General features: G+C 47.1%; 1 protein-coding gene across 2 annotated transcripts; it reads right to left on the bottom strand.

Annotated features, from left to right (window-relative positions):
- Window positions 1–50: 50 nt before the first annotated feature.
- Window positions 51–25,310, bottom strand: LOC128117688 (sterol 26-hydroxylase, mitochondrial). 2 transcript variants are annotated; one of them, XM_052749887.1, is made up of 9 exons: window positions 24,798–25,310; window positions 6,225–6,415; window positions 2,511–2,679; window positions 2,209–2,406; window positions 1,916–2,088; window positions 1,115–1,281; window positions 841–922; window positions 556–768; window positions 51–405 (listed from the first exon to the last, which is right to left on the bottom strand). In XM_052749887.1, the coding sequence occupies exons 1-9, from the start codon at window positions 24,820–24,822 to the stop codon at window positions 286–288; spliced, it is 1,338 nt and encodes a 445-aa protein (XP_052605847.1). In that variant the 5' UTR covers window positions 24,823–25,310; the 3' UTR covers window positions 51–285. The 2 variants fall into 2 exon arrangements, with proteins under 2 accessions (XP_052605847.1, XP_052605846.1); XM_052749886.1 differs by having other exon boundaries at window positions 2,511–2,710; window positions 24,171–25,294.
- Window positions 25,311–26,920: the final 1,610 nt, after the last annotated feature.

The following is a 26,920-nucleotide window of genomic DNA, read 5'->3' as shown; positions in this document are numbered from 1 at the left end:
GTCGGTCACATGCTGAGTGAGGGAAAAAAAAAACAACAACGAATCCCCCCAAATTTGAATTCAAAATTTTATTTTCAGTTGTACCCAAGGATTGCCATGTGATAGGAGGTGCTCTACTGTCTTGAGTGGGTGCTGTTCAATAGAGATTGTGCCAGACATTTGGGGTCTATGGGAAGGGCATAAAGCTTCCCTGTCAAATCAGGCATCCTGTCATGTGATGTGAGACTGGCCATGGACTGCTGTGCTAGGGCTTCTGGACAAGCCCCATGAAGGCAGGAGCCCAGCTCAGGATTGTCTCTTCAGAAAGTGCAGCTTCACTTTCTTGCTGGGAACCAAGACAATGCGGGCCACAGACTTCACTTCCCCTATCTCGGGAGCTAGGACCACCTCATACTGTTGGATCAGCTGGCGGGAAGAGAGGGCGGGACCACTGGAATCTTGATCTCCTATTCCTGTTCCTTCTGCGGGCTTCTCCCCTCGACCTCCCTGCCCCTCCTCTCCCTGCATTCCACCATCTTGCCTGACCCACACCAGCCTCCCCACATCCCTGCTCACCCTTGACAACAGGAGTTGCATCTCCAGTTCTGCGATCCTTCGGCCCAGGCAGGACCGAACCCCATAGCCAAAGGGCACAGAGCCGAATGGGTGCTGGATCCTGGAGTTTTCCGTCTCTTTCTTCCTCAGCCATCGGTGAGGCTGGAAGCTCTCAGGCTCAGAAAAGACACTGGGATCCCGGGACACCACATAGTGGCACAACACAAACTGGGTCTACAGAGGATGAGTGGCATGAGCAAGGGCGGCAGGCACTCCTGGGCACCTGGGTGCTCAAGCCCAACTCACGTTCTTGGGGAAGAGGAAGCCATCAATTTCCGTCTCCTTTTCCACGATGATCCGGGAGTTTGTGGGGATCACAGGGTAGAGGCTGCAGGGAAAAGAAAGTCTAGGCTCTGCTTGCAGATTGGGTGAAAGGGCATCCCATGCATCCCTGGCTTTCCAGTGCTCTCTTCCCACGTGACTCTTGTCCCTAGCCTCCAGCCTTGGGCAGTCCCCACTTTCCATCCCTGCCTGACTATAACCCCCATGTAGACCCTGCGCACATGGCATCATGTCCTACCGCAGGGTCTCCTTAATCACAGCTTTGAGCAGGGGAATGTTGGCTAAGTCCTTGTGCTGGGGCACCGTCCCAAAGGGCACCACACCCACCACTTCCTTGTGCAAGGCCTCCTGGATCTCTGGGTTCTTGGAAAGGTGGTACAGGGCCCATGTCAATGTGTTGGATGTCTAGGAGATAGAATGGGGGACGAAGATGAAGTAAGGGGGTAATTTCTAGGCAAGAGGCTAGCTAAGTGGCGGGAGGGTCTGTGAGTGGATACAGGAAAGCTGGCTTACTGCCAGGATGACAAGAAAAAGAGATGAGGTTTCCTGGACATCTCTATGCTAAACATGAACCCACAGGTTGAATAAGGACCAATGTGGTGGAAGGTTGCATTTCAACCACAGAGGGAACTATATATAACAAGGAGAGAGTATGCCACAAAAAATGCTAGAAATGAAGTCTTCTGAGTACAGAGGGCGCTTGTGGACAAGTTTCCAATTCTCTCCCTAAATTGCAGCAAGAGAATTGGAATCCTGTAGGATGGAATCTCCCAGCTGTCAGAGGGGAGAAGAAAGAGGCAGGTGGACAGACAGACAGAGACAGACAGACAGAGACACACAGAGAGAGACACAGAAAGAGATCCGGGGGCCCAGACACTGATGGAATTCCCCTCGCAGGGAATTGCCCTCAACTGAGCAAACAACCACAGTGATACAGAAGAAGCTAGGATGAGAGGTGAAGTTGTGTCGGAAGGTGGGGTGGGAACAGTACAGGATAAAATCAGGGAGTCCCAGGTCTCCGTCAGCCTTTCAAATGTACCGTGTCCACGCCAGCCAAGAGCAGCTCAGGAAAGGTACCCACGGCCTCCTCAGGACTGAGCAATTCATTGGTCAGCAGGAAGTGCAGGTAGCCGGATACCTGGACGCCGTCTGGCCCAGCTGCCTGTAGCTGGGCTTCTATCTCCTTAACTTTCTTATCAATCAGCTTCTCCCCTGCAGGGGCCATTGGGGAACAGAGGAGGGTGAGTTTAAACCACCCTAAAAGCAGGTAGTGTGAAGGAAGTCATGGGAAAGGCCAGCATCCTCCCCTGACTCCAGACTGGGACACCTCACCAAAGGAAAAAATGTTATCCCAGCCATTCAGGTACCGCTTCCAAAAGGGCAGCAGAGGACGAGTCCACTTGGGAAGGAAAGTGACGTAGAGTGAGTTCTGGAACATGAGCCCAACAGATCTAATGAAGGTGGCAGTGTCCTCAGGGATGGAGGGCTCCAGGCAGCCAATCCTCTTCTCAAACAGGATGTAGCAGATGGCTGAGAAGCAGAGAGGCTGTCACAGCAGGCAGAGCCCGAGGACTGAGAACCCAGGATCCCCATTAAGGCCCATTCCTACCCCCAGCCACTCCCAGCAAGGGTACCTTCCAAGGCAAAGTTGTAGAGAAGATGAGCAACGTCTGGCACCTGATCCCCCGATGCACTTTCTGCCCGCACTTGGTCCAGCCGGGTCACAAAGTCGTCAATCACCTCATTGAAAGCATCTGTGTAGAGCGCGGCCTCAGCAGGCTTCAGCAGCCGCTTGTTCAAAGCCTGTCGAAGGTGGTACCACTGCGGTCCTTGTCTGGGGAAGGCCGAGCACAGCACGGGATTTGAATAAATGCTATCTCCCATCCACTACCAGAGAGTTGAGGGAATCTCAGACTCCCGGAATTTAGAATTAGGCAATCACCAAATATAATTGAGATGATCTAAGAACCACAAAACTGCCAAGCGTGGCTGCATACACCTGATCACAGCATTTGGAAGACGGAGCCGGGAAGATCAGGAGTTTGAGAGACCCCTTTACTAAAAAGTATTCGTGAATGCTGCCTGGATTCCATGAGACCCGTCTGTGGTGAGTGGATTTTAAAAAGGAAGACAGGATGAACCACAAAGCCTCAGAGTCCCACCACAGCACTCCAATGACTGGGTACAGTGGTCTTCTAGAACAACTACCTAGATCAAATCATAGGTCTAACCAAGGCTGGCGGTACACACCCGAATTCCCTATGTTGGCTGGGCTATCCTAAGTTGGAGGCCAACCTGGGCTACAAAATAAGATTCTGTCTCCAAATAAAAACAAACTAGCAAACATCACAGGTTTATAGCTGACCGGCTGAGCGACCTCAGAAAATAGGCTTAATGCCCATGGGCTTGGGTTTTACCCCGTACGTGGAGAAGGATCCAAAGCATGTCATAACAGGGTTGTTCAAGTGCCCAGATGAATGCTTGGCACACGGTGTTTAGTAAATATTGACTGTGACTTTGAATTATGTAACTCTGGAATCTTCTGTATGTGACATGATGAGAGATTCACCCAGACCTTCTGTGAGGAGGCTGAAGAATAAAATAGGAGCAAGTTGGGGTTCCCCTGCTGCCAGGGTTCTAAGCATCTATGCTCTCCTTGGTTCAGGGGGGCAGGAGACCCACAAAACTGAAGCTCCAAGTCTCTGTTCTATAACTACACAGTAGATGCTTAGATGTCTGCCTTGGTTTACAGGGAGGCCCAACGGGGTGGTAGACATGCTCCAGAGACACGTTTAAGGACAGCCCCACACTCAACTAACTCCCAAACCCACACCCTTCCCTACGCCAGCTAGATCAAATCCATTTCCTTAAAGCCAGCTGCAGGGCCACAAGCCCAAGGTGGTCAACAAGGAAGAGCGGGACCCCCACACACACACACACAACTGGGTGTGTTTGCACACTTCTGGTAAAGTGGGAGGGAAGACTCAGTCATCAGCCCTGACGGCTTAGGAGAACAGAATGGGACTGCGGGAGACACTTAGCACTCCATTACCGAAAATCGGAAATTTCACTTGATGACAACGATTACTATTAGCCAGGCATCATGGTACATACTTGGAATCCCAGCACTCGGGTGGCTGAGGCAGGAGCATCAAGATGTCTGAAGTCAGTCCTGGCAGAATAATGAGTTTAAAACCAGCCCTGACTACATGAGATCTTGTCTCAAACAAAGGAGCAAACAACCACCACAAAAAAAACAATATTGCTATCAAAAAATTTAAAACAATTAAGTTTTAAAGAGAAAAAAAAAATGGGCTGAAGAGATGGCTCAGAGGTTAAGAGCACTGGCTGCTCTTCCAGAGGTTCAATTCCCAGCAGGCACCCGGTGGCTCACAACCATCTGTAACTCCAGTTCCAGGGGTTCCACTGGCATCTGCAAGTACTGCAGGAATATGATGCTCCGATGTACATGAAGGCAAAATACAAAACACACACAAAATTTTTTAAAATCTTTAAAAAAAAAAAAAGAAAGAAATTTAAAAATCTGAAATACGCCTCAACCCCTAACTCCCAGGAGCTTTGTTTGTGCTTGAAGAAGGCTGTCACTAAAATAAACTAAGAGTATTGGGGAAAAAGAAACGACAATCAAAGCAGACCCATCAGGTTGTTAAGGCTTTTTCAAGGAGTTAGACATACCAGCCTTTAATGGCGGCCCAGGCAGAAGCGGTTCCTTTTCGGGGGAGGGCTGCCTTGTAAAATAAGACTCTAAAGACAGATCTGTTAAAACATGGCAAGAAAAACAAGTAGCATAGCTCTGAAAAATAGCTTTTATTTATCAATTATTTGGTGTTTGTTTGAGACAGGGCCTCATGCAGCCCAGGCTGCCCTTGAATTCCTGCTCCTCCTGCCTCACTTCCTGAGTCCTGGGATTGGAGGCATGCGCTACATACACACCTAGCCCAAAGTAGCCTTTGAAGGAATACCAGTGACGCACATAGAAAATTGGCTCTAGGGTGAGAAACATAACCAGATCCCCAAAGGGCCCTACATCATGTTCAGCTGAGTTGCCAAATCAGACCTCACTCTAGCTCACAGGGTCAGGGAGGTTAAAGAGATCTTAAACATCATGCTCTAGTTTCAGAACTTGGAACAAAGGTCCTAAGAATTATTATCTTCGTTATGAAACTGGTCACCTGTGAAGGAGACAGAAACAAGAAAGGAAACCCCAGAGACTGAATCTATGGACATCAGAGACAGCTACAGTGAACTATGACCAGGTTATTTTCTTTCCGAAATATTAAGGCTGTACATATAATTCCTTCAGTTCCAGAATTAGGGAGATCTACTTCATTACTGGCTAGGGGTGTTACATAATGTAAGACCTCCTTTGGCTTCTGTCTTTGCCTGCAAAGTGCAGCTAGTACTACTACCCACTCCAGGGTAAAATGAGACCTCAGCCTGGTGTCCGGCATTGTCAAAATACATAGGTATGATCAATGTCGCAGCTGTACTAAAGCATCATGGGAAAAGCCACTTACTGTTTTTGGAGTTCTGCTGACACAGCTAAGAGACATCTGAACATACCCAATTATAATCTGTATCCACCAATAATTCCATCACCTACTTCAATGAGCTCATAAGCAAATAACAGTGCATCCTTCAAATGTCTCTGTCAGAATAATCATAACCTTTCTAGGCACAACAGAAATCTCTATCTATCTACATGTATGTGGAATGCATCCAGGAAGCTTATAGCCCATGATTTGTGTATAATACAATACACTCAGAGACATATTTTATGAAATTAAATAGAGCCCTCACAACTAAATGATAATGAAACTTTCTCAACAACAAATTAATGTATTTTCAACCATAATACAGAAAAATGGATCTGGAAAAAAAGAAGTGGTTCTGGCCTGTAATCTCAAGGTATTCATGACAGTTTCAGGATAGAGACCATGCTTCAAAACTTAAAAATTACACAGGGCCTGGGGATGTAGCTTAGTGGTTGAGGGGTTGAACGAGTGCCTAGCAGGTATGGAACCTCAGGTTCAATCCCTACTACCAGGAACAAATCTTGCTGGTGTTTTAGTTCGAACACCCCATATTACAGGTCTGAAACACAAAAACAAGAAAATGATTGGCTTGTCCAAAACGACACAGGGTATCAGTAGAAAAAGACAGTGGCTGGTCCCTGGGTTTCAGCCACCCCAATGACTGCTTTCTAGACAAGCAGCAGGCTCAGAAGGTCCCACTCTGCCCTGCTTCTGACTGGCTACCCACGCCTGCTCTCTTTCCGCCTGGTCCTCTGTGGCCACGCCCCCCCCATCCCTTTAAGCCCCGCTCACGTGACAAAGATCCCATAGGAGAAGCCCTTGTGGTCTCGGTGCTCCTTCCACTCCTCCATGTGGTCTCTTATGGGGTACTTGCCCTCCTGTCTCATCACTTGCTCCAAGAGCGAGGCACTGGCCAGGTTCACATGCTTCTGAGTCCCGAAGGAGGATGTCCACATTGGACCATACTTGGCCTTGTTCTTTGTCTGTGGGTATTAACCAAAATGGAATAACTGGAAAGGCGGAATGACATTTCTGGAAGGAAAGATGGGGTGGGAGAGGATCTGGGGGCCACACCAGACCCAGTGGGCGGTACCAAAGTGCATTGTGCAAGAGGAAGGCACAGCAGCGGTCAGTGACTCTGCAGACAGAGACAGAAAAAGCCGCCTTACTAAGAGTAAGACTGTGGAGGCCTCCGATGTTACCTGTCGGGTGGGAGGATCTGAGGCCTGTGGAGGAATATGGATATATGGGAAACTGGGCCGGGGGAAGCTCTTGCAGATTAGGTGCAGTTTGTTTGGGAATTTTTTTTTTTTTTTGAGACAGGGTTTCTCTGTGTAGTTTTGGTGCCTGTCCTTAGCATTTAAATCGACTGTAGCAAAAAGGTATAATGACATATTATGTATGAAAATGGCATAATAAAACCCATCAAGTTGCATACCAACTTAGACAAATAAGATAAATAGGCCAGTGTGATGACTCAGGTAAGGTGCCTGCCATCAGGTCATGACTGGAGTTTGATGGCCAGTACTCACATAGTAGGAGAGAACCAATTTCTGCAAGTTGTCCTCTGACCTACACACACACACACACACACACACACACACACACACACACACACACAAACACACACACACACACAGAAACATGTGCACACTACACATACATACATACCACACCATGCACACACATACATGCACATACACAACAAATAAATAAATGTAGTAAAATTTTTTAAAATTCTTAGATAAATAGAAAATGTTAAAGATAAAGAAATAAATCTACTTGTAGCCTCATTGAGCTGAAGAAGAATGTAATTACAAAGAGAAAGAAAGAAAAACACAATTAGGAATTCTAAAAAGAGCATAACTTGAGATGAGAAATGCAGGGTCCAATATGAAGTAGGCTGTGTTTTGTTTGTCTGTTGTTGTTTTTAAAGCAACAACAATGAAAGTAATTCATGTGTCACGTAATTCCTAAGCCTTTTCTAAGGACTAGGGGTGTAGCTCAAAGGCAGAGATCGTGCCTACCACGCACAAGACCCTGGTTGGACCCTGCACAGAGACACATCCTAGACTTTCTAAGGCACTTGCTAACTGATACTCTTAGCATCTGGGAAGTTGGCATTGCTAAGGGCTAGGAGCATCTTTCAGTGGTACAAGGCTCGATCACCTTGACAAAGCCCTGGCTGTTACAACGTACTGATGGCTGCTGAAACGAGAGAGGAAAGAAGATGGGGGGAAGCCTAAGAGGACCTGCAAATGTCAAACAGAATTGACTAGCTAAGTTACACCCACATAGTGAAATAAATAAAACCCTGTGGTTTTCTGGTCACTTCCTCTTCCCAATTGTTGCTGGAGACCAGAGACTCTGAGTCATCTCTTGCTACAGAAATTTAGGCCAGAGGGGTTCTGTGAAACAAACAGATTTACAGAAAAGAGACTCATCTCTGAGGTTCCAGAAGGAAACACCACCTGATCGATATACAGTCCAGAAAAATGTCAATCTTCCTGATTCTCTCGGGTCCACTAAAACATAATTGCTCCCAAACCAGTTGTCCAGAATCTACCCTGAGTTAACAAGGCTGCCCACTGCTCAGAAGCCAGTCTTGACAAGACCCCCACATCTATTTGTCCCACACTTCTACCTCCCAGGGACATGGCCACTGTGGGTGTGGTAGGATCCTGAATTGTTCAACCACAGTGACGACTCCTATTTCCCCTCAGGAAAGTCAGAACGTACACATCTGACTGGTGGGAGTCTCAAACGGCTCATCCCTATTTTGGAGGACAATTGTTGATATTTCTAAAATTCACTACAAGTTTACAAATAGGGCACAGGATAGCTACAGAATGGAATACAATAGCAACTGAAAAAAAGCGCAAAGTGGCCCTACTGTACTACCACAGAAAGATACCCAAAGTAGACTGTCAAAAAAGAATGTACAACCTCTGCCTAAGGAAGCCATCACTGGGGAGATGGCTCAGTGGTTAAAGCCCTTGCAAAGGACCAGAGTTTGGATCCCCACAAACCACATAAATCAGGTGGGCATGGCAGCCCACCTGTAGTCCTGGAGGTGAAGAAAGGGGACCTCTGGAGCAAGCTAGCCGGTGAGATCAGCTATACTGGTGAGCTCTGGGTTTGACTGAGGCCCTGCCTCAAAGAGTAAGTTGGAAGAATGAATAAGCAAGGTTCCCGACATCAACTTTGGGCTACTTATGCATCTGTGTGCACATGTACATGCATCTGCACGCACATAGGAGCACACACACACACACACACACACACACACACACACACATACACATGAAGGAAAGAAGCAGGGAAGGAGGCTAAATGCATTTTCATTAAGAAATACTAAATGGGGCTGGGTGGTGGTGGCACATGCCTTTAATCCCAGCACTCGGGAGGCAGAGGCAGGCGGATCTCTGTGAGTTCAAGGCCAGCCTGGGCTACAGAGTGAGTTCCAGGAAAGGCGCAAAGCTACACAGAGAAACCCTGTCTCAAAAAACAAAAAACAAACAAACAAACAAATACTAAATGGATACTTCAGAAGACACAAGAATGATTACCCAGGGCAGAGGGGAACAGGAGCGAGTGTATCAGTTACTCTGCTGTTGCTGTGACAAAACACCATGACCAAGGCAACTTATAGAAGTATTTAATATGGTTCCAGAGGGATAAGAGTTCATCATTGCTGGGGGTGGGGGTGGGGCATGGTGGCGGGAACAAGAAACTGAGAGCCCACACCTTGAATCATAAGTTCAAACAGAGTAGGGTGAGGGCCTTGAGCACTCAAAGCCCACCCCCAGCGACATACTTCCCCCAGCAAAGCCCTACCACCTAAAAAGCTCCCCAAACTGCACCACAAACTGGGAACCAAGTGTTCAGATGTCCTAGACTTTGGGGTGCATTTTTTCATTCAAACCACCACAGGGCATAAGACCGCTCGATGTAGACAGCATGGTACGTTGTTTTAAGTTTTCAACTATGGAAATGTCTAATTTTTTTTTTATTTAAGAGGAAAAAAAAAAAGGAAACAGTATTTTCTAAAACTCAAGCCACTAACTATTGGCCAGATAATTCTAGAAGGCAGAGAAACCTGTTGAACCCCTGCATTCATACAGATAGATACTCCTGAAATGTATAAGTGAGCCTTAGTTGTATCCATTTGCCTGAAAATGGGTTTTGTTTACTTTTCTTAAAGCGTCCGTTGGAAAAAAAAAAAAACAAGTGAAAGTTTGGACATGTAGCTGATGTAGAGTGGGAGAGCTCTAGCCTGGCTCACACGAGGCCCACAGTTTGGTCTCTAGGGGTCAGGGGAGAGGACAAGGACACAGACCACTAAATTGGAGTTAGATGTGTGGCACATGCCTGTATTCCTAGCACTTGGGAGGCAGAGGTAAGGCTACAGGTTCAAGACCAGCCTGGGCCACATAACAACAACAACAAAAAAAATATGTTGATGTAACATTTTTATCACAATGTGGATGGAAGTGACCTTCTGCAGTGACAAACAGTGCTTTGTAGATAAATTTGCTTTCTTCTTTAGACTGTGATTTATTTTCCAAATGTTCTACTACAATCTTGGAATCAGGAAAAAAAAAATCATTTTTATAAGACTTGGTAAGGGGGCTGAAGAGATGGCTCAGTGGTAAGAGCCATCTCTTCAGAGGACCCAGGATGGATTCTTAGCACCCACATGGTGGTTCATAATTGCCTATAAGCCCAGTTACAGGAGAGCTGATGCCTCCACAGGCACCAGGCATGTTCATGGCGCACAGACATGCACATAGGCAAGACACCCGTACACATAAAACAGTAAACATTTTGAAGAAAAAAAAGACTAGATAAATAGCCACTGAGCTGGGCACAGGTGCCTTCCCTGCAACCCAGAGCTCCTGGGGTTTCCTGGCTATCAGGGCCGAGGTTTCAATTGCTCCCTTTTTCCTTTAGACTTTTCTCTGTCAGTTTACTTGGTGGCACTTAACAAGGACCTCCTTATGTAAGGACTTATTTTAGAAAGACATCAGGAGACTTGCTGAGAGACGTGTGCTGCCCGGTGTGCTGAACATTAGGAGGTAACCTGAGCCAGCCAGCCAGTTCCAGAGCTCTCACAGGGTGCTGCCTCAGAGCTTGGCTGAGCTAACATGTCATCAGCATGAATGAGAGGGCCAGTCCTCACCTGGGGGAACTCCAGAGATGGAGAGTGAGGATTCATCAGCATTCACCTGCAGCGCTCCCGCCCCATCCTGGGCACAGGTAAACCAGTAAACACTACAGAGAACACCTGAGCGCAGAGTCCACATCCCAGCGTGTCAGACAGGCAGCTGAGAGAAGTGAATTACATAGGCCCCCAAATTTCTTCCTAATTATTTTGTAGATGTCTTTTTACTGTTGTTGTTGTTGTTTTGCTTTTTTTTTTTTTTAAAAAAGGTCTGTTCTCTGACCTCCACATGAGCATCATGTTACCCGCGTGCCCTCATTCACACACACACACACACACACACACACACACACACACACACACACACACTCCAAATCAAAGTTATAATATATCATTTCATGCCCAGTAGGACAGCTTGAAAACTTCAACAAACAAACAGGAAATAAGCACTGATGAAGGACAAATTGGAATCCTCATCTATTGCTAGTGGAGAATGCAAACAGGCTACTCCCCGTGGAAATTCCAGGCCCACGTACCCAAGAAATGAAAACATATCACACAGACTTGTCCACAGTGTTTACAGAAACTTAGCAGCAGATGGTAGGCCAGCCCAGACACCCACCAACAGATAACAGATAACCAAGCTATATGCATACAATGGGGTAGTGTTCAGTCATAAAACAAAGGACTGATTCAAGTCTCAACTTGGACAAATCTTAAAATTGTATGAGGTGGTGGCGCACGCCTTTAATCCCAGCACTCGGGAGGCAGAGGTAGGTGGATCTCTGTGAGTTCGAGGCCAGCCTGGGCTACAGAGTGAGTTCCAGGAAAGGCTCAAAGCTACACAGGGAAACCCTGTCTCGAAAAGAAAAAAAACCTGTAGGATAAGTACGACACAGATACAAAACCAAAGGTCACATGTTGTGCATGTTGTGATTCATCCTCTCCCCATCCCCTTTAGAACCGGTTTACCCAAACACTGACTCACATAAAAATGGTGGCCAGGGATACTGGCAATCTCAGCATCCCAGAGGATAAGGCAGGAGGATTACAAATTTGAGACCAACCTAGGCTACATACAGAGCCTGTCTCAAGAAAGTAAGTCTTCTTATAAACTTGAAAATTTATATTATTGCATTACTTTATTTCACCACTAAAAGCAAAAGATCTTATGTATGTGTGTGTGTTTACATGTGTTACTTTCATGTACATATTAAATGTTATATCTACATACATGATAACATCTTCTAATTAATTCTTTTTAGATTAGTTTATAGATGAGAGAACACATAAACTAAAACTGTTGAATTAAACCAAACGCCTTGTGTCCACACGAAAAATAAATTTTCAGTAAACAAGTTGGCCTAAATGAGTTGATAAACTAAAAATGAGAAGGTCTCCAGAGTCATTAGCATACATCTGTGTCCCGGCTGGAAGGTTCTGTTTATCTCTGCTAGACATCTCACAGCATCGGGGCCTGACCCAAAGTCATAAAACTATAACCCCAGCCTAAAACAAAATAATCTCTGCTGTAACTCTTTAGTAAACAAGACTAATACTGTTGGCTTCATGAAAACACATTGCCAAAACCGTCAGCACTAAATACATGGTAGACACACAACTTTCTCATGTTATTTTAGGTCACAGAGGTCTACGCGTGACCTAAGAATAAATATGCAAATGATGCTTAACACTCTGTTTCCTGCATCCTGTGTAGCGGAGTTAACTTTAAGGCTAGTCTTCCGCAAGGAAACAACATCTCACAGCTCAGTTTGCATAGTGAATCTAGACATAACAGCTTAAATCAATTACATAAACATTGATAAGTCAGCTTTTCACACACCGTAAGGTCCTAAAATTACATGAAAGCTGGTAACAGGTATAAAACATCTAAGTAACTTCTAAGTTAAAAACTGAAAAAAAAAGTCTCAGGAAAAAAAAAAAGCCAGACGGTGGTGGCACACACCTTTAATCCCAGCACTCAGGAGGCAGAGGCAGGTGGGTCTCTGTGAGTTCGAGGTCAGCCTGGTCTACCAAGTGAGTACCAGGACAGCCAGGACTACACAGAGAAAGTCTGTCTCGAAAAACCAAAAACAACAACAAAACAAAAACCAAAAGATGCCAGAGGAAGGGAGGACCACATCTTGATTAGAGAGCTAGTGGAGACACCATGCTAAGAAGAGACTCCCATCCGTCAGCCACAGACACCATCTGTGTCAGGGACTCTCCACTCTTTAGGCAGGAGTTGCTGTCAAAAAACCATAGTCAACAGGCAACGGCCCTCTTTAGTTGTGGACCTGAAACTTGCTTGACATTATCATCCAGAAGGCTCCATTTGAGAGCTAATTACCTGCCAAATGCTATGGCTCACCTCTGTGAGCCCAGCACTCAGGAGGTTGAAGACCAGGAGTTGGAGGCCAGCTTGGGCTACAGAGCAAGCCAGACAGAGAAGGCAGGCGAGGGCGAAAGTATACTGTGTAGCAGACAGTGATGCCCTCGGGAGGCAGAGGCAGGCAGATCTCTGAGTTCGAGGACAGCCTGGGCTACACAGTGAGTTCTAAGGCAGTCAGGGCTACACAGAGAAACCCTGTCTTGAATCCTGCCTCCCCACAAAAATGTGCACGGACTTTAGTGGGCGAATCTATGGCAACGGTCCCTGGGTAAACCTACAACAACACAGCTTATTGCAGCTTATCGAATCTGATTCCTGGCAGCGTAGGCTGATGTGTAACAGCAGGATGACATCATGAGCAAGTCTCAGCCACTTCTGGGATGAACATTACCACAGTGTCACAGTCACACAAGGCTCATGCTTCCTATCTGTGATATACGCAGATCCCTATGGCAAAAGTCGGCTTGGGGCTAACACAAGTGGCTGAGTCAGTTGATCAGACTATATAGCCTCTGGCACACCATTGTTGAGGGCACAGGAATCCATGCTCAGTTCTATCCTGGGCCACAGAGGCAAGAGACTGTAGTGCACAAGGAGGCAAGGAGGCCCAGGAACAGTCTGTGACAAACACTCCAGTCCTTCTCATGCTATGCCTACACTTTGGGAACCGAAACTATGAGAGTTTGTAGGTAGCAAAGATCAGGAAGTGAATGGCCAGCTCTGCTTGCTGATCATGAGCAACCACAGAAGACGATGATGATGATGGTGATGATGATGATGATGATGTCCATAAAGTGACAGATCCTAAGATGTGGTCCACACATCAGACGGTGAGCAATGTTTTAAGATAGGAGAAGGTATATAGGGAAGAAGCCATGGAGCCACTTTGAGACAAACATGGACACATGTAGACATGTGGAGACATAAAGAAAAAAGATATGTAACTGCCGTGGAGACCAAACACTGGAAGGAGAGCAACACTCTGCTTTAGAGGATCCTGGGAGCCTGTCCCAGTAGACCAGGGGTCATGGAAGAGACAATGACCTCTCTTTCAGTTCCTGTTCATACTGCATCTAATCTAGGTTGCTATTATGTCTTAGTTAGGGTTTCCATTGCTGTAAAGAGACACCATGACCACGGCAACTCTTATAAAGGTAAACATTTTTTTTTAAAGATTTATTTATTTATTATGTATACAGTGTTCTGCCTGCATGTATCCCTTCAGGCCAGAAGAGGGCGCCAAACCTCATTACAGATGGTTGGGAGCCACCATGTGGTTGCTGGGGATTGAACTCAGGACCTCTGGAAGAGCAGTCACTGCTCTTAACCTCTGAGCCATCTCTCCAGCCCCAAGCCGGGTGACTTTTCATCTCATGACCCGCCAGCCTCAAAAGGTAAACATTTAATTGAGGTGGCAGCTTACAGTTCAGGGGTTCAGTCCATTATCATCATGGCAGGAAGCATGGCTGCGTGCAGGCAGACATGGTGCTGGCTACATCTTGATCAGAAGGCAACAGGAAGTAGACTGTCTCATTGGGTGATATCTTGAGCACATAATGAGACCTCAAAGCCCACCCTGACAGTGACACACTTTCTCCAACAAGGCCATACCTACTCCAACAAAACCACACTTCCTAATAGTGCCACTCCCTACGAGCTTATGGGGGCCAATTACATTCAAACTGCCGCATACCACCAATTTTTAACTTGACAAATGGCCAGTGAAGAATCTGAATTCTAGAACTCAGAGGGACTTCCCAACAGCCAGACTTCAAAAGGCTTAGCTTCCATGAAAGATGATAGCACAAGATCGATTTTCTGATTTGCTCTGTTTGATCTCACCCTTCTGTCGGTCTCTTTGGTGTTTCATCTTTTTTTTTTTTCCCCCACAGCTTGTTTGTTGTGGTGGTAGTGGTTATTGTTGGAGACATGGTCTCTCTATGTAGTCCTGGCTGTCCTGGAACTCGCTCTGTAGACCAGGCTGATGTCAAACACACAGAACTCTGCCTGCCTCTGGGATTAAAGATGGGCATCACTGTATGTGGCCTTGTCACAGCTTGTTTGAAGGCTGACAGCCAGTTCGGGCCAGCTGAGCAGGAACATGGGATTGGCAACAGCTCTATTTATTCTCCCCCCAAAAAGTGCTGGGACAAATCTGTCCTCTAGGCAGGCATGACTAAGCTTTACAAGATCATGGTTTTGTAACAACACTGTAGTCAGATGTTGCCTAAAACAACCAGAGCAGATTTGATATAAGCTCTTATTAGGAGAATTAGTTAGGTCATCTGAGGAGAATGACCTGTTTCTGGACCTTTTTTTTTTTTTTTTTCTTTTAGCTGTTCTGGTTAAAAGGCCATTGAAGGATTATTAGAGAATGACCCCCCAACCTGACAGCTTTGAAAATATCTATGCCAACAGCACCTTGAACCTCAGACTCTGAATTGTTAAGGAACCCTGCGACCCTTCTGGAATAGCACAGAATCAGAAGCCTGGCTGGAGCTACCATGAGGCAACTTTTTGATGGGCCTTAGCTCACCAGATTCTGAGGTGTCCTGAGACTTCCTGCCTTATTCATCTTAGTAAGGGGGTGCAAAGCCAGGCACAGTGGCTCAGGCCATTGATTCCAGCACTCGGGAGGCAGAGGCAGGTGGATCTCTGTGAGTTCAAGGCCAGCCTGGTCTACAAAGTGAGTTCCAGGACAGCCAGAGCTACACAGAGAAACACTGTCTCAAAAAACAAAACAAACAAACAAAAAGGATGGTGAGGAAGAGGAGGAAAGAAGAAAGCAGGTGCAGAATAGAATGTCCTGGGGGGGGGGGCTTCTCAGTCTGGAGGTTATCCTGCAACTAACACTGAGCTTATGGTTGCCTGGTGTTTGGGTGTTGAGTGGGTGGGGCAAGGAACTGAGGGAGTCAGCATCGAGGTCTTACTCTTTTTTCACACTAAGTAACAAACTAAACCTAAAAGTATCTCTTTGTGTTTTTACTGGCTGAATCTGTCAGGCCTTGGCTGACGTACACATAGGAACTTAACATGTCTGTCCTTCCTTGTCAGAGAGGACTGGTGGAGGAATCCACCCCAGAGATGCACCGTATCTATCTAGCCCGTGTATTCAGAGTGGAAAGCCCAAGGCAGGTCCTGGAGGTTGCTAACTCAATTATAAGTATGGCGCTTGGAAGGCACTAATCTGATTCCCAATGACGGAACGAGGGCTGCCTGCTAAGTAGAACGCTGTTTCTCTCGAGAGTGATAACTCCGTGAGTCAATGAGTCTACTAAAACCCTGAGTGTTAGATGACTGGAGGACATAGTATGTGATCATCCTGGTGAATCTGTGACTGGGCTGAGGGTGCAGCTAAGCGGAGAGTGTGGACTTGGCATGCGTGAGGCTCTGGGGCTTGATCCCCAGTGCTGCGCAAAGGAAGGAGGGAAGGAGAAGAAAGGAAGGGAAGGAGATAGGAAAAGATCACCACTCAACTCAGAAACAAAACCAAAAACACAAACAAACAAAAAACACAGCTGCATTTTGACATCTCCTAGCTAGGGCCCAGTTTGGTCTAGGGATGGGTCCCTGAGGAAGCTCAGCAAAGCATAAACTGCTCAAACCAGCCAATAGCCCTGACAACCAAAGTACACTCACAGAGGCCAAGGCTTATTTTGCCATGTCAACGAGCCAGGCCTTGAGAGCTGACAGTCACCAGTCCCTCGGATAAACAAGAGTAAACAGGCACAGGTTGATCTTTTCCCTAATCTGATTGGCAAGTGTCAGAAAGATGGCTCATTCTGGGTCACAGGCGTGGGACTGCCGATGATGGGACAGCCTGTCTCATTGCTGTCAGAGTGTCACCAGGACTTAACCCCAACCCCTCACAGAAGCAGAATCCCCATCTCCAAGTAACCGGAGGTGCTAAATAATTAACAGCATTCGGGCCTCCCCTTGCTCTGAACCTGGGCTTGGATGAGCTCCTGGCACCCCAAACCAAGCCAGTGAAGAGGCACTAGCTGGACTCCTGATAAGGGGCACTGTGCACAGTTAATTGATGAAGATGTTCATGTTGGAAACGGAACCAAGTGACACGCAGACTAAGCGCCACGATGATCCCAGCATGGAGGCAGAGGCAGGGATCGCTTGAGCTCAGGCGTTAAGGATCAGCCTGAGCGACACAATGAGACCCAGTCTCCAAACGAGAGAGCTGGAGGTGGGCAGGGTGGTGCACGTTGGTAAGCTCAGTACTTCAACCATAAGTAAGGCAGGAGGATTTTGAATTCAAGGCCAGCCTTGGTTACACAGTGGATCTCAGGCCAGGCCAACTGGGCTACCAGCACCCTACCTGGAAAACAAAGCAAAACAAACAGTTGTGTTCACAACAACTGTTTACAGGATCGCACTGTATGAGTACACATGATTTATTATCCAGTAGATGGGCATTTCACATGTTTCTACTATTTTTATTTCTTTGCCATCACTAATTTTCAGGACTAGAGATGTATCCAGGGCCTAGCGCATGCCAGGCAGAAGGTTTATCATACAGCCATGCCACAAGCCCTACAAGAAGACACTTTTGTGCAAGTGTGCCATGATTACTTCCGTGTCTGAAAAATGTCCATTTTTTTTATGCAAGAAGACAGAACTGTCATAGAGAGATTCATACCAGACATCCTGACAGGAAGAACTTCCCACTGATTCTACCACTCAGGGAACAGTGAGATACAACAAGAAGAGAATAGAAGAGGATCTGAGATCGGTTCAAGGCTTTGCTGTAACACACTCGGGAAACTATGAGCACTGCTTCTCCCCAGACGCAACTCCCACAGCCCCGCAGCCTGGTAGAAAGCTCGGTCGAACAGCACGCACAGCATTGTTGACAAGCCCCAGCACCCTACAGCAAAATCGAGGACAAGGAGTGGATGACCCGAAGCAGATGCTGAACCTGGGGACAGGCAGACCCCAGCGCCCGGAACTTGGGGGACAGAGGTGGACAGACACAGGCTCAGACCTTCCTTGTACAACCCAGTCAGTCTTTCAGCCATCTAAACAGACAATGATGAGAAATCCAATCCACAAAATGACACACACATGTGCAGGAGGAGCTACTGAGGACCACAGGAAGTACCTCAAACCAGGGGATTTAGAACAAGAGATACGGACTAGATGGCATCTCATCATGCTCCGGATCAATATTTTTGAAAGGTCAAAATTTAATAGAGGGGCTGGAACAATAGCTCAGCAGTTAAGAGCTCTGGCTGTTCTTCCAGAGGAACTGGATTCAATTCAAGCACCCACAACAATCTGAACCCCAGTACCAGGGGATCCAATGCCAGCTTCTGGACCCCTTGGACACTGTAGGCACATGGTGCCCAGACATACATTCAGGCAAACACTCGTACACATAAAATAAAAATAAAACCTCAAAAGATTTTAATTTAATAGACACTTACATGTAAACTTGGGGCTGGAGATATAAATCAATGGTTAAGAGCACTTATTACACGAACAGAAGACTGGGGTTCAAGTCCCAGCACCCACATTGTAGTGTACATAAACTCACAGAGGCACACATACATGCACATAAGATAATTAAATAAGCATTTTGAAAGGAAATTTATACATAAATTTAAAATATGTTCACATTGCATTTTTTCCAGGATGCTTGGTATTATTTTTTTATCAGAAAGAAAAAAAAATGCAGGCCTAGGGCTATAGCTCGGTGGTACAAAGAGAAAGAGGCTTCCAAGTTTTATTTTATTTTGTATATACCATATGTGGTATTTGTGCATGCGTGTGTGTGTGTGTGTGTGTGTGTGTGTGTGTGTGTGTGTTTGGCTAGAGGAAGATATAGCGTGCCCTGCTCTATCACATTCCACTTTATTTCCCTGACACAAGGTTTCTTACTGAATCTGAAGTTCCCTATTTCAGCTAGGCTGGCTGGCTAGTGAGCTCCTTGGATCCGTCTCTCTCTGCCCCAACCCAATTCTGGAGTAATAGATTAAAGTGGCCATGCTCAGCTTCTTTCTTTTTTTCTCTTTTTCACAGGAGTGTTTGGGATTCGAACTCAGATCCTCATGCTTGTTCAACAAGTACTCTCACCCACTAAGCCATCTTCCCAGCCCCGGGTGTTTTTCATGTATTTCTTTTGTGCAGAACCCAGGGCGTGGAACATACTGATATCTTCAGCTTCTCAACGTTGCTTGCCCTATTCCTCTGGGGTCCCTTGTTTTCTCACATCCGAGGGTGTAGCCAGATTGTGCTCGGCTAGCTGCCCATAATACCCACTCAGCTTTCCCCTTTGTGTGGCAGCCTCCTGGTTGGCTTCATGGGGCAAAACAACCTCTGCCTGCCCAGGGAAGGGCAGTTACGTCACACCAAGGCTTTCACAGCTGAGCCAAGACACCTGAAGGAATACAAAATGGCTGCTTTTATGGCTCCATGAATCTTGCTGTAGGCAGGTTTTATTGCCCTAAAAGTTAAATGAGCTGGAAACCTGTACCCTAATGTCATAGTGTTAAAAAGTTATTCTAGGGGCTGGGCTGTTGGTTGTGGTTAAAACACTTTCTGTGTAAGTGTGAGGGCCAGAGCTCGCTCCCACCCACCCCCATCTCACATAAATACATAAATGCTGAGGTATGGGGACCCACCTGTAATGCCAGCCTTGGAGGGTGGAGATAGGGGAGCCTAGAACAAGCTGGCTAGAGACACTGACCTAAGAAGCTTTGCTTTTGCACAAAACAGATGCATACAGAAGCTTTTTACCAAGGTGCGTGATAATGCCCTAGAGTGTGGTCGTGGCTTTAGAGCTACTAGGTAAGGTGTAGAGGTTGGAAGAGTTTGGAGGACCAGGCTAGGAAAGGTCTATATGACTGTAAACAGAGCATTCGAGAAAGCTGTGGTGAGAGCTCAGAAGATAAGGAGCCTCGGAAGGAGCTATGTCCTCTTAAAAACTAGCTACCAGTCCTGACCAGAATTTTTTTTTAAGAATGTGCACAGTATAAGCTCTGCTGACAGACAGGGTCACAGGTGCAAAGGAGGAGCAAGGTGCACCTTGTTACAAAGTAGCAACGGATCTAGCTGAACAGCATTCATGCCCCAGGGATTGTGGAAGGCCGAATTTAAGGGTGATAACTCCGGGCATTTGAAAGACCCTTCCAAGCAATATATGGAAGGAGCTGTTTGGATACATTTTAAACCACAGGCAGTAAGGTTTCGGAGCAGTGATAATGACCTAAGGGTAGAATTTATCATCAAGACAGTGCTTGCCCGGCCTGCAGAAAGTCCAGCTTTCATTCCCCAGCACCTCTTAAAGGAATTGTGTACTTGGAAGCGGGGGACGGCGAAAATGTGGAAATGGAAGTTAAATGTAAAGAGAGAAAGGAGATATGGCCAGGGGCAGCTGAAGTGCCGCTTGCTCAGATTAGCACCCAAGAACAGAGGCGCTAGGTGTCAAGGCACCGAGAGAGAGACCTGAGGCACCCCACAGTTACCCAGGTTGTCCCACTCACTTCAGATCCAGAGGTTCTGGGGAGAATGGTTGTAGGGTAGGCCTGGGGGGCTGCTTTCCAGGGCCACCTGCCCAGGCCTCAGTTGGTCCTTTCCCAGTACAGGCACCCAGTCACTGCTTAAATGTGTAGCTGGTGCCACTGATGTACCAGAGGGTGAACCAGAAGTCCTAGCGGAGTGTGAGGAGTGCTAGGTTTGATGCACACAGAACACAGTAGCTGTGGGGCTACAGTGGTTCAGAGAGATTAGAGACAAGAGGAGGAGGAAGGAGAGGAGGGAGAGGAGGGAGGGGAGGAGGGAGAGGAGGGAGGGGAGGAGGGAGAGGAAGAAGGAGGAGGAGGGGAGGAGGGAGAAGAGAGAGGAGAGGAGGGAGGGGAGGAGGGAGGGGGAGGGAGGGGAGGAGGGAGGGGAGAAGGGAGGGGAGGGAGGGGAGGGAGGGGAGGAGGGAGGGGAGGGAGGGGAGGAGGGAGAGGAGGGAGGGGAGGAGGGAGGGGAGGGAGGAGGAGGGAGAGGAAGAAGGAGGAGGGAGAAGAGGAAGAAGGAGAAGAGGAGGAGGAAGAGGAGGAAGGAGAAGAGGAAGAAGGGGAGGAGGAAGAGGCAGAGGAGGAGAAGGCAGCCTTCTGGCAGCCTGGCCCAGAAGGTTGGAACACTTGCTGCAAAGCCTGATGACCTGAGCTGGATCCCTGGAACTCACATGATAGGAGAAAGCCATAGCTGTCCTCCAGATGTGTGTCACATCGTGCTCATGGGTACACATGCACACACACACATAAATAAATAAATAAATAAATGTAAAAAGAAAACTTGTCACTTAAAGCAAAAAAAAAAACCCCAAAAAACCAAGTCTAGGGAGTCAGGCAGGCGTTTGCCAGAGGGGCACAGTCACCACAGAGTCTTCATGGAAAGGCCTAGGAGAGCCATACCTAGGACCCCAGAAAGGTAGGGTAACATCTAATGGAGAAGCCCAGGAGGCAAGGCTGCTGGAGATTTAGGGGGGCATCCCCAACCCAGTGTGCAGAGGATGGCGGAGTTAGGGCTTTAGGACATGTCTGCACTGATGGGTTTCAGTTTTACAGGGCTCGCCTTCTCTCACTCTCCGCGTTGTCTTGGATACAGGGAGCTTTTTAACTTTACTGGCTAACAGCAGAAAGGGGTTTGTCTTGAGTGGCAAGTCTGACTCTAGACTTGACTTGGTGTTCAGACAAGACAGCTGGGACTCTGGGCACAAAGGAGTGCATTTTGCCTTGTGAGAAGGACATGAAGTTGGAGGTGGGAGTGGCGTGGGATGCTGTGGTTTGGATGTGGTCTTCCTCAAAGATGTGTGTGTTGAAGGCTTGGTCCCCAGTGCAACAGGACTGGAAGGTTCTGGGGCCTCTAAGAGGTGGACCCTAAAGGAAGGAGTTTGGGTTATAACTACCCTAGACTCCCAAGAGTGAATTAATTCCCACAAAAACAGGCTGTTATAAAAAAGCAAGCCTGTTCCCTTCCCATACTCTCACTTCCTTTCTTACCATGTGACCTCTCTCTCACAAGCAAACTCCTGGTCTGTGACGCCATCCATCATGATACACTCAGTAACAAGACCTTCATCAGAGGCTAGCTAAATGGAGCCACCTATTTGGACTTTCAGTTTCCAAAGTTGTGAACGAAACACACCTTTTTTTTTTTACAATGTGTTCATTCTTCAGCACTGTGTTATAGTTAAAACAAAAGAGACTAGGACTCAGGAGCAGATCCCACCCAAAGGACACTCAACTACAGGAGTTCTCCATCTTGCAAAGACAGTTTGAAAGACAAACCAATTCTAACCGATACAAAATCAGTTACAGAAACACGGCCTTCCTCAATGATGCTGTCTCTGGGTTTCATGGATGTACAACACTCCTGGTAACTCACACCAGCCATAAGCATGTGCAGCAAAAATGACTGATATAGTTCTCATGGGACAGCTCAGATTCATACGATCATTGTTTAGAGTTGTGTCCTAGAACTGCAGTCTTCTGAACTCCTTTAAAAGACCATTCGTGGGGCTGGAGGGATAGCTCAGCAGGGGAGTTCCTTTGCTGCTCCCCAGGGCTTGAGTCTCTTTCCCAGTACCCGTGAACTACCTGTAACCCCAGCTCCAAGGGATCCTCTTCTGGCCTCTGATGACAGACAGCCAGACAGGAACACTCAAACACATACACAGAAATAAAATTAAATCTTTAAAAAAAAAATACCTATCTCTGGGGCATTGTCCTGGCTGGTTTTGTCTGTCAATTTGACCCAAGCTAGAGTCATCAGAGAGGAAGGAGCCTCAGTTGAGGAAATGCCGCCATGAGACCCAGCTGTAAGGCATTTTCTCAATTAGTGATACTCGGGGGAGGACCCAGCCATGGTGGGTGGTGCCATCCCTAGGCTGGTGGACCTGGGTTCTATAAGAAAGCAGGTTGAACAAGCCAGGGGGTGCAAATCAGTAAGCAGCACTCTTCCATGGCCTCTGCATCAGCTCTTGCCACCAGGATCTGTTGTTTAAATCTTAGATGGTCTTTTAATAAAAAAACCCAGAGCCAGATATCAGGGTGAAAGCTGAAAGATCAGAGAAGCAGAACAGCCAGCCACTAGTTCTTACCTCTACGAAATCCTCAGCCTAAATATAGTGAATTCCTGTTTCCTCACGCCTTATATACCTTTCTCTGCCCTGTCGACAATATTACTTCCTGGGATTAAAGGCATATGTGCTTCCCAAGCAAAAGCATGAGATTAAAGGTGTGTGCCACCACTGCCTGACCTCTATGTCTAATCTAGTGGCTGGCTCTGTCCTCTGATCCTCAGGTAAGTTTATTAGGGTACAAAATATACCACAGGGATCCTGCCCTGTTTGAGTTCCCGTCCTGACTTTCCTTGGTGATCAACAGCAATGTGAAAGTATATGTCAAATAAACCCTTTCCTCCCCAACTTGCTTTTTGGTCATGGTGTTTCATCACAGCAATAGAAACCTTAACTAAGACGGGCATGCTGGTGCACATACATAATTTCAGCTCTTAGGAGGCTGAGGCAGGAAGAAAGATTTATAGCCAACCTAAGTTATATAAGGAAACACAGTCTTAATAAAACTAAAACAAACAAAACCCGTATACTCATGGTTTTGCTTCCTCAGTCTCCTTGGAAAGCCATCTAGAATTACGTCTTGAGCAAATCCCCCTGAGAAAGCTTGAGTCTCTAAATCAATCCAGAATTTTTAATCTCCTTTGTTTCTTGGCTTAGAGGTCTGCAGGGAATGATTTATTCTCCCCCCCCCCCCCCCCCCCCCCCGCCTCTCCTCTCCTCTCCTCTCTCTCTTCCCTCTCCTCTCCTCTCCCCTCCTCTCTCTCCCATCTTTCCTTTCCCCTCTCCTCTTTCTCCTCTCCCCTGGAATTAGGTATGTAGACTGGCTGGCCTTGAATTTATTGAGATTCAGAGCCATTCCCACCCAGCACAATCCCTTCCTCTCACAGCGTGTGTCCGTCAAACTGCTGGTGACACTCGTCGCCTGTTTTAGCTCAAAGGGTTCTCTCCGTACCTTGCACACCCTCCCACTTTATGGCCGGAGCCTCAGACACTGGCGAGCTAAGTTCCCGTATTTACTATTTACCCCACTTCTCTCCCTCGCCCAGCTTCTCCATCCCAGTGCCCAGCCCCAGGTGGCTATGCCGCGGGCCAGGTTACCTGCAGTTCGTGCAAGCGCAGCACATAGCCTCGCACGAATAGTTGAAATAAAAAGCGAAGTGTTCCCGGTCCCGGAAGCTCCTCCAGACTCCGCAGCCGCCGCGAGTCCCGACCTCCTCCAGGACCCTCCACACTCGCGTCTGCGGGCAGTACGGCCGGGATCGCAGCCTTGGCTCGGGCCCCCTGTGGGCAGAGGCCAGGGCCCGCCACACGCGCGCCCAGGAGCGCCCACCTCAGCCTTGCGCAGCTCAACGCAGCCATGGAAGCGTTGCGAAGCCAAGAGTTTGGATCCAGAGACTGGGAATCCCAATCAGAGGCAGAACCCGGGGCTCTTTGGACCGGGCGGATTTAAAGGCAGAGGTGACCTGAGGGCGGGCCGATAGAAGGCCAGCCAGATCCTTTCCAATCAGGATCTATCGATCACACAAGTGCCACTTTCTCCAGCTGCCAGATCCCAACCAAGGAGGCAGGCTGAGGTGGACGGTGTGTGTGACCCAGGAAGAAGCCCGGAGCTCTCTGGCGTCTGCGGCTTCCTCCTCCACGGATTCGCAAGAACTTGGCAGGCTGTTGAGCTGGAGCACAGAGGTCAACTTCCAAGACCTTCAGGCCCCACAAAGCAAGACCCACCTTTGCTTGGTCCGCAGAGGGCCATCTGTGGTGTCCCTCGCTTTTCCAGATGGTCCTGGAACGCGCTGCTGTTTCCCGGGAGGCTGAGGCTGAGCGTGGAGCTGGGAGAGCTAAGGGAGTCCAGCAGCCAAGGTCATGTGAGCCCGGAGAGGAGGAAAACAGAAAACTGCGGTATTAGTGGTGTTTTAAAAACAGTGCCCCTACCACCGCCGCCACCATAGATACCTTCTCACCCCAAACCTGCTAAGGCGGCATTTTCCGACCTTCAGGCTGAGAATAGATTTAGGGATTTGAGTTTGTTTTTGTTTTTCCGGATTTTGATTCTGTTTTCGTTTTCTCGTTTTTGTTTTTGTTTTAAGACACAGGCTCATCGTGGAGCCAAGACGGGGCTCAATTCTCCACTTTCCTGTCCCAACTTCCAGAGTGCTGAAATTAAAGATCTTTTATGAACCAAGTGTGGTGGCTGACGCCTTTAATTCCAGCTCTCAGCAGGTGGACTTCTGTGAGTTCCAGGACAGTCTATATAGAGTGAGTTCCAAGTCAGCCAGAGCTACGTAGTGAGACTCTATCTCAAAAACCCAAAACTAACAGTAATAAAAATCATGAAATTTTAAAAAGGAGGAGGGGCTGGACAGATGGCTTTTCTTTCAGAGGACTCGGGTGGCTCACCACCTTCCAAAACCTTCCACTGGCACCAGCTGGTGCACAGACGACATGCAGGACAAACAGCCACACATCAGAAATAAATAAATTCTTAACAATTTTATTTGGAGAAAAAAAAAAAAAAAGACTGCCCAACATGTGGCCTGGCTTCAGAATTATTTTAATAGCGTGAAAGGGATAAAATAGGGCAGAAAACTCGCTGCAAGAAGAAAAAGTAGTAGTATTTCATGAATCCTTTCTTTTGTGTGTATTAGAAGTGTAGTTTTCTTTTGCTGTTGTTGTTGGGGTTTTTTTGTTTGTTTGTTTGTTTGTTTGTTTCCAGACAGGGTTTCTCTGTGTAGCTCTGGCTGTCCTGGAACTCACTCTGTAAACCAGGCTGGCCTCGAACTCAGAGATCTGCTGCCTCTGCCTCCCGAGTGTTGAGATTAAAGGCGTGTGCCACCACCCACCCACCCCATTTTGTTTTTTAATGAAAAATGTGACTTACACGCAAATACAAAATGAACATGGGGACTGGGGCTACAGTATGGTAGAAGAGCACTTGCCTAGTATGATGAAGTCCTATGCTTAATCCCTGGCATCCTCAGCTACATAGCTAGTTCGAGGCCATCACACACTCCATGAGACCCTGTCCCAAAGAAAATAAAAATAAAGGTGGGATCGAAGATGATTTAACCAGTAAATGCAGAAGCCAGCAAGATGGTAACATAGGTGCTAACAGCATGTGAAGGGTTGGGTTTTCTGTTTTTGCTTGTTTTTGTAATCACCCGGAAGAGGGAAACAAGCATGTTGACAGACAGTTGGACTGACAGTTAACGTGGCTAGGTGTGGAGTTCTTATGTATTCGAATGTTCATCCTTTTAACCTAATGCGGAGGGTTTAGCCCCTTAGGAAATGCCAAGGCTGTCAGCACAACTAGACAGAAGATGCTTCTTACCTGAAGCAAATAAGGAAAGCACCAGAGATCATTCTCAAGACAGTATTCTCCCCAAGGAAATTAAGGGCCTTTTCATTAGGGTAAATTATGCATCTTTATACAGGAAAGGCTCATTACATGTTGAAGTGGGCACAGCCTTGAGCATGCCCAGTTCACTTCTCTCACTTTCTCTTACCTGCTCTTTCCTGCCTATCCCCTTTTTTTCCATAGTCCCTTCTTTTATGTAACACACACGTGCACATACACACTCTTTCTATGTGTGCTTGTTCATGTGTGTACATGCTCATTCATGAATGGGTAATGTAGAGGTCACAGGGCATCTGTATTAGTTCTTTTCTGTTGCTATGATGAGACACCATAACCAAGATTTTGTGTGTGTGTGTGTGTGGGGGGGGTTAGTTTTATGTCAACTTGACACAAGCTAGAGTCATCTGAGAGGAGGGAACCTTAACTGAGAAAATGCCTCCATAAGAGTGGGTGTGGCAAGCCTGTAGGGCATTTTCTTAATTAGTGACTGATGGGG

Source organism: Peromyscus californicus, unplaced genomic scaffold (genome assembly GCF_007827085.1).
Source record: "Peromyscus californicus insignis strain IS unplaced genomic scaffold, ASM782708v3 Scaffold_21__1_contigs__length_65335640, whole genome shotgun sequence".
NCBI classification, from domain to species: Eukaryota; Metazoa; Chordata; class Mammalia; order Rodentia; family Cricetidae; genus Peromyscus; species Peromyscus californicus.
This window is presented reverse-complemented; position numbering and strand designations above follow the sequence as displayed.

Bases quoted from the DNA above. Each gene is read 5' to 3' on its own strand.
- LOC128117688 (XM_052749886.1), bottom strand. From the start codon at position 24,431: ATGGCTGCGTTGAGCTGCGCAAGGCTGAGGTGGGCGCTCCTGGGCGCG. The intron at 2,407-2,510 runs GTACCCTTGCTG...TCTGCTTCTCAG, and splicing joins CTACAACTTTGCCTTGGAAG to CCATCTGCTACATCCTGTTT. The intron at 406-555 runs GTGAGCAGGGAT...TCTTCCCGCCAG, and splicing joins TGCAACTCCTGTTGTCAAGG to CTGATCCAACAGTATGAGGT.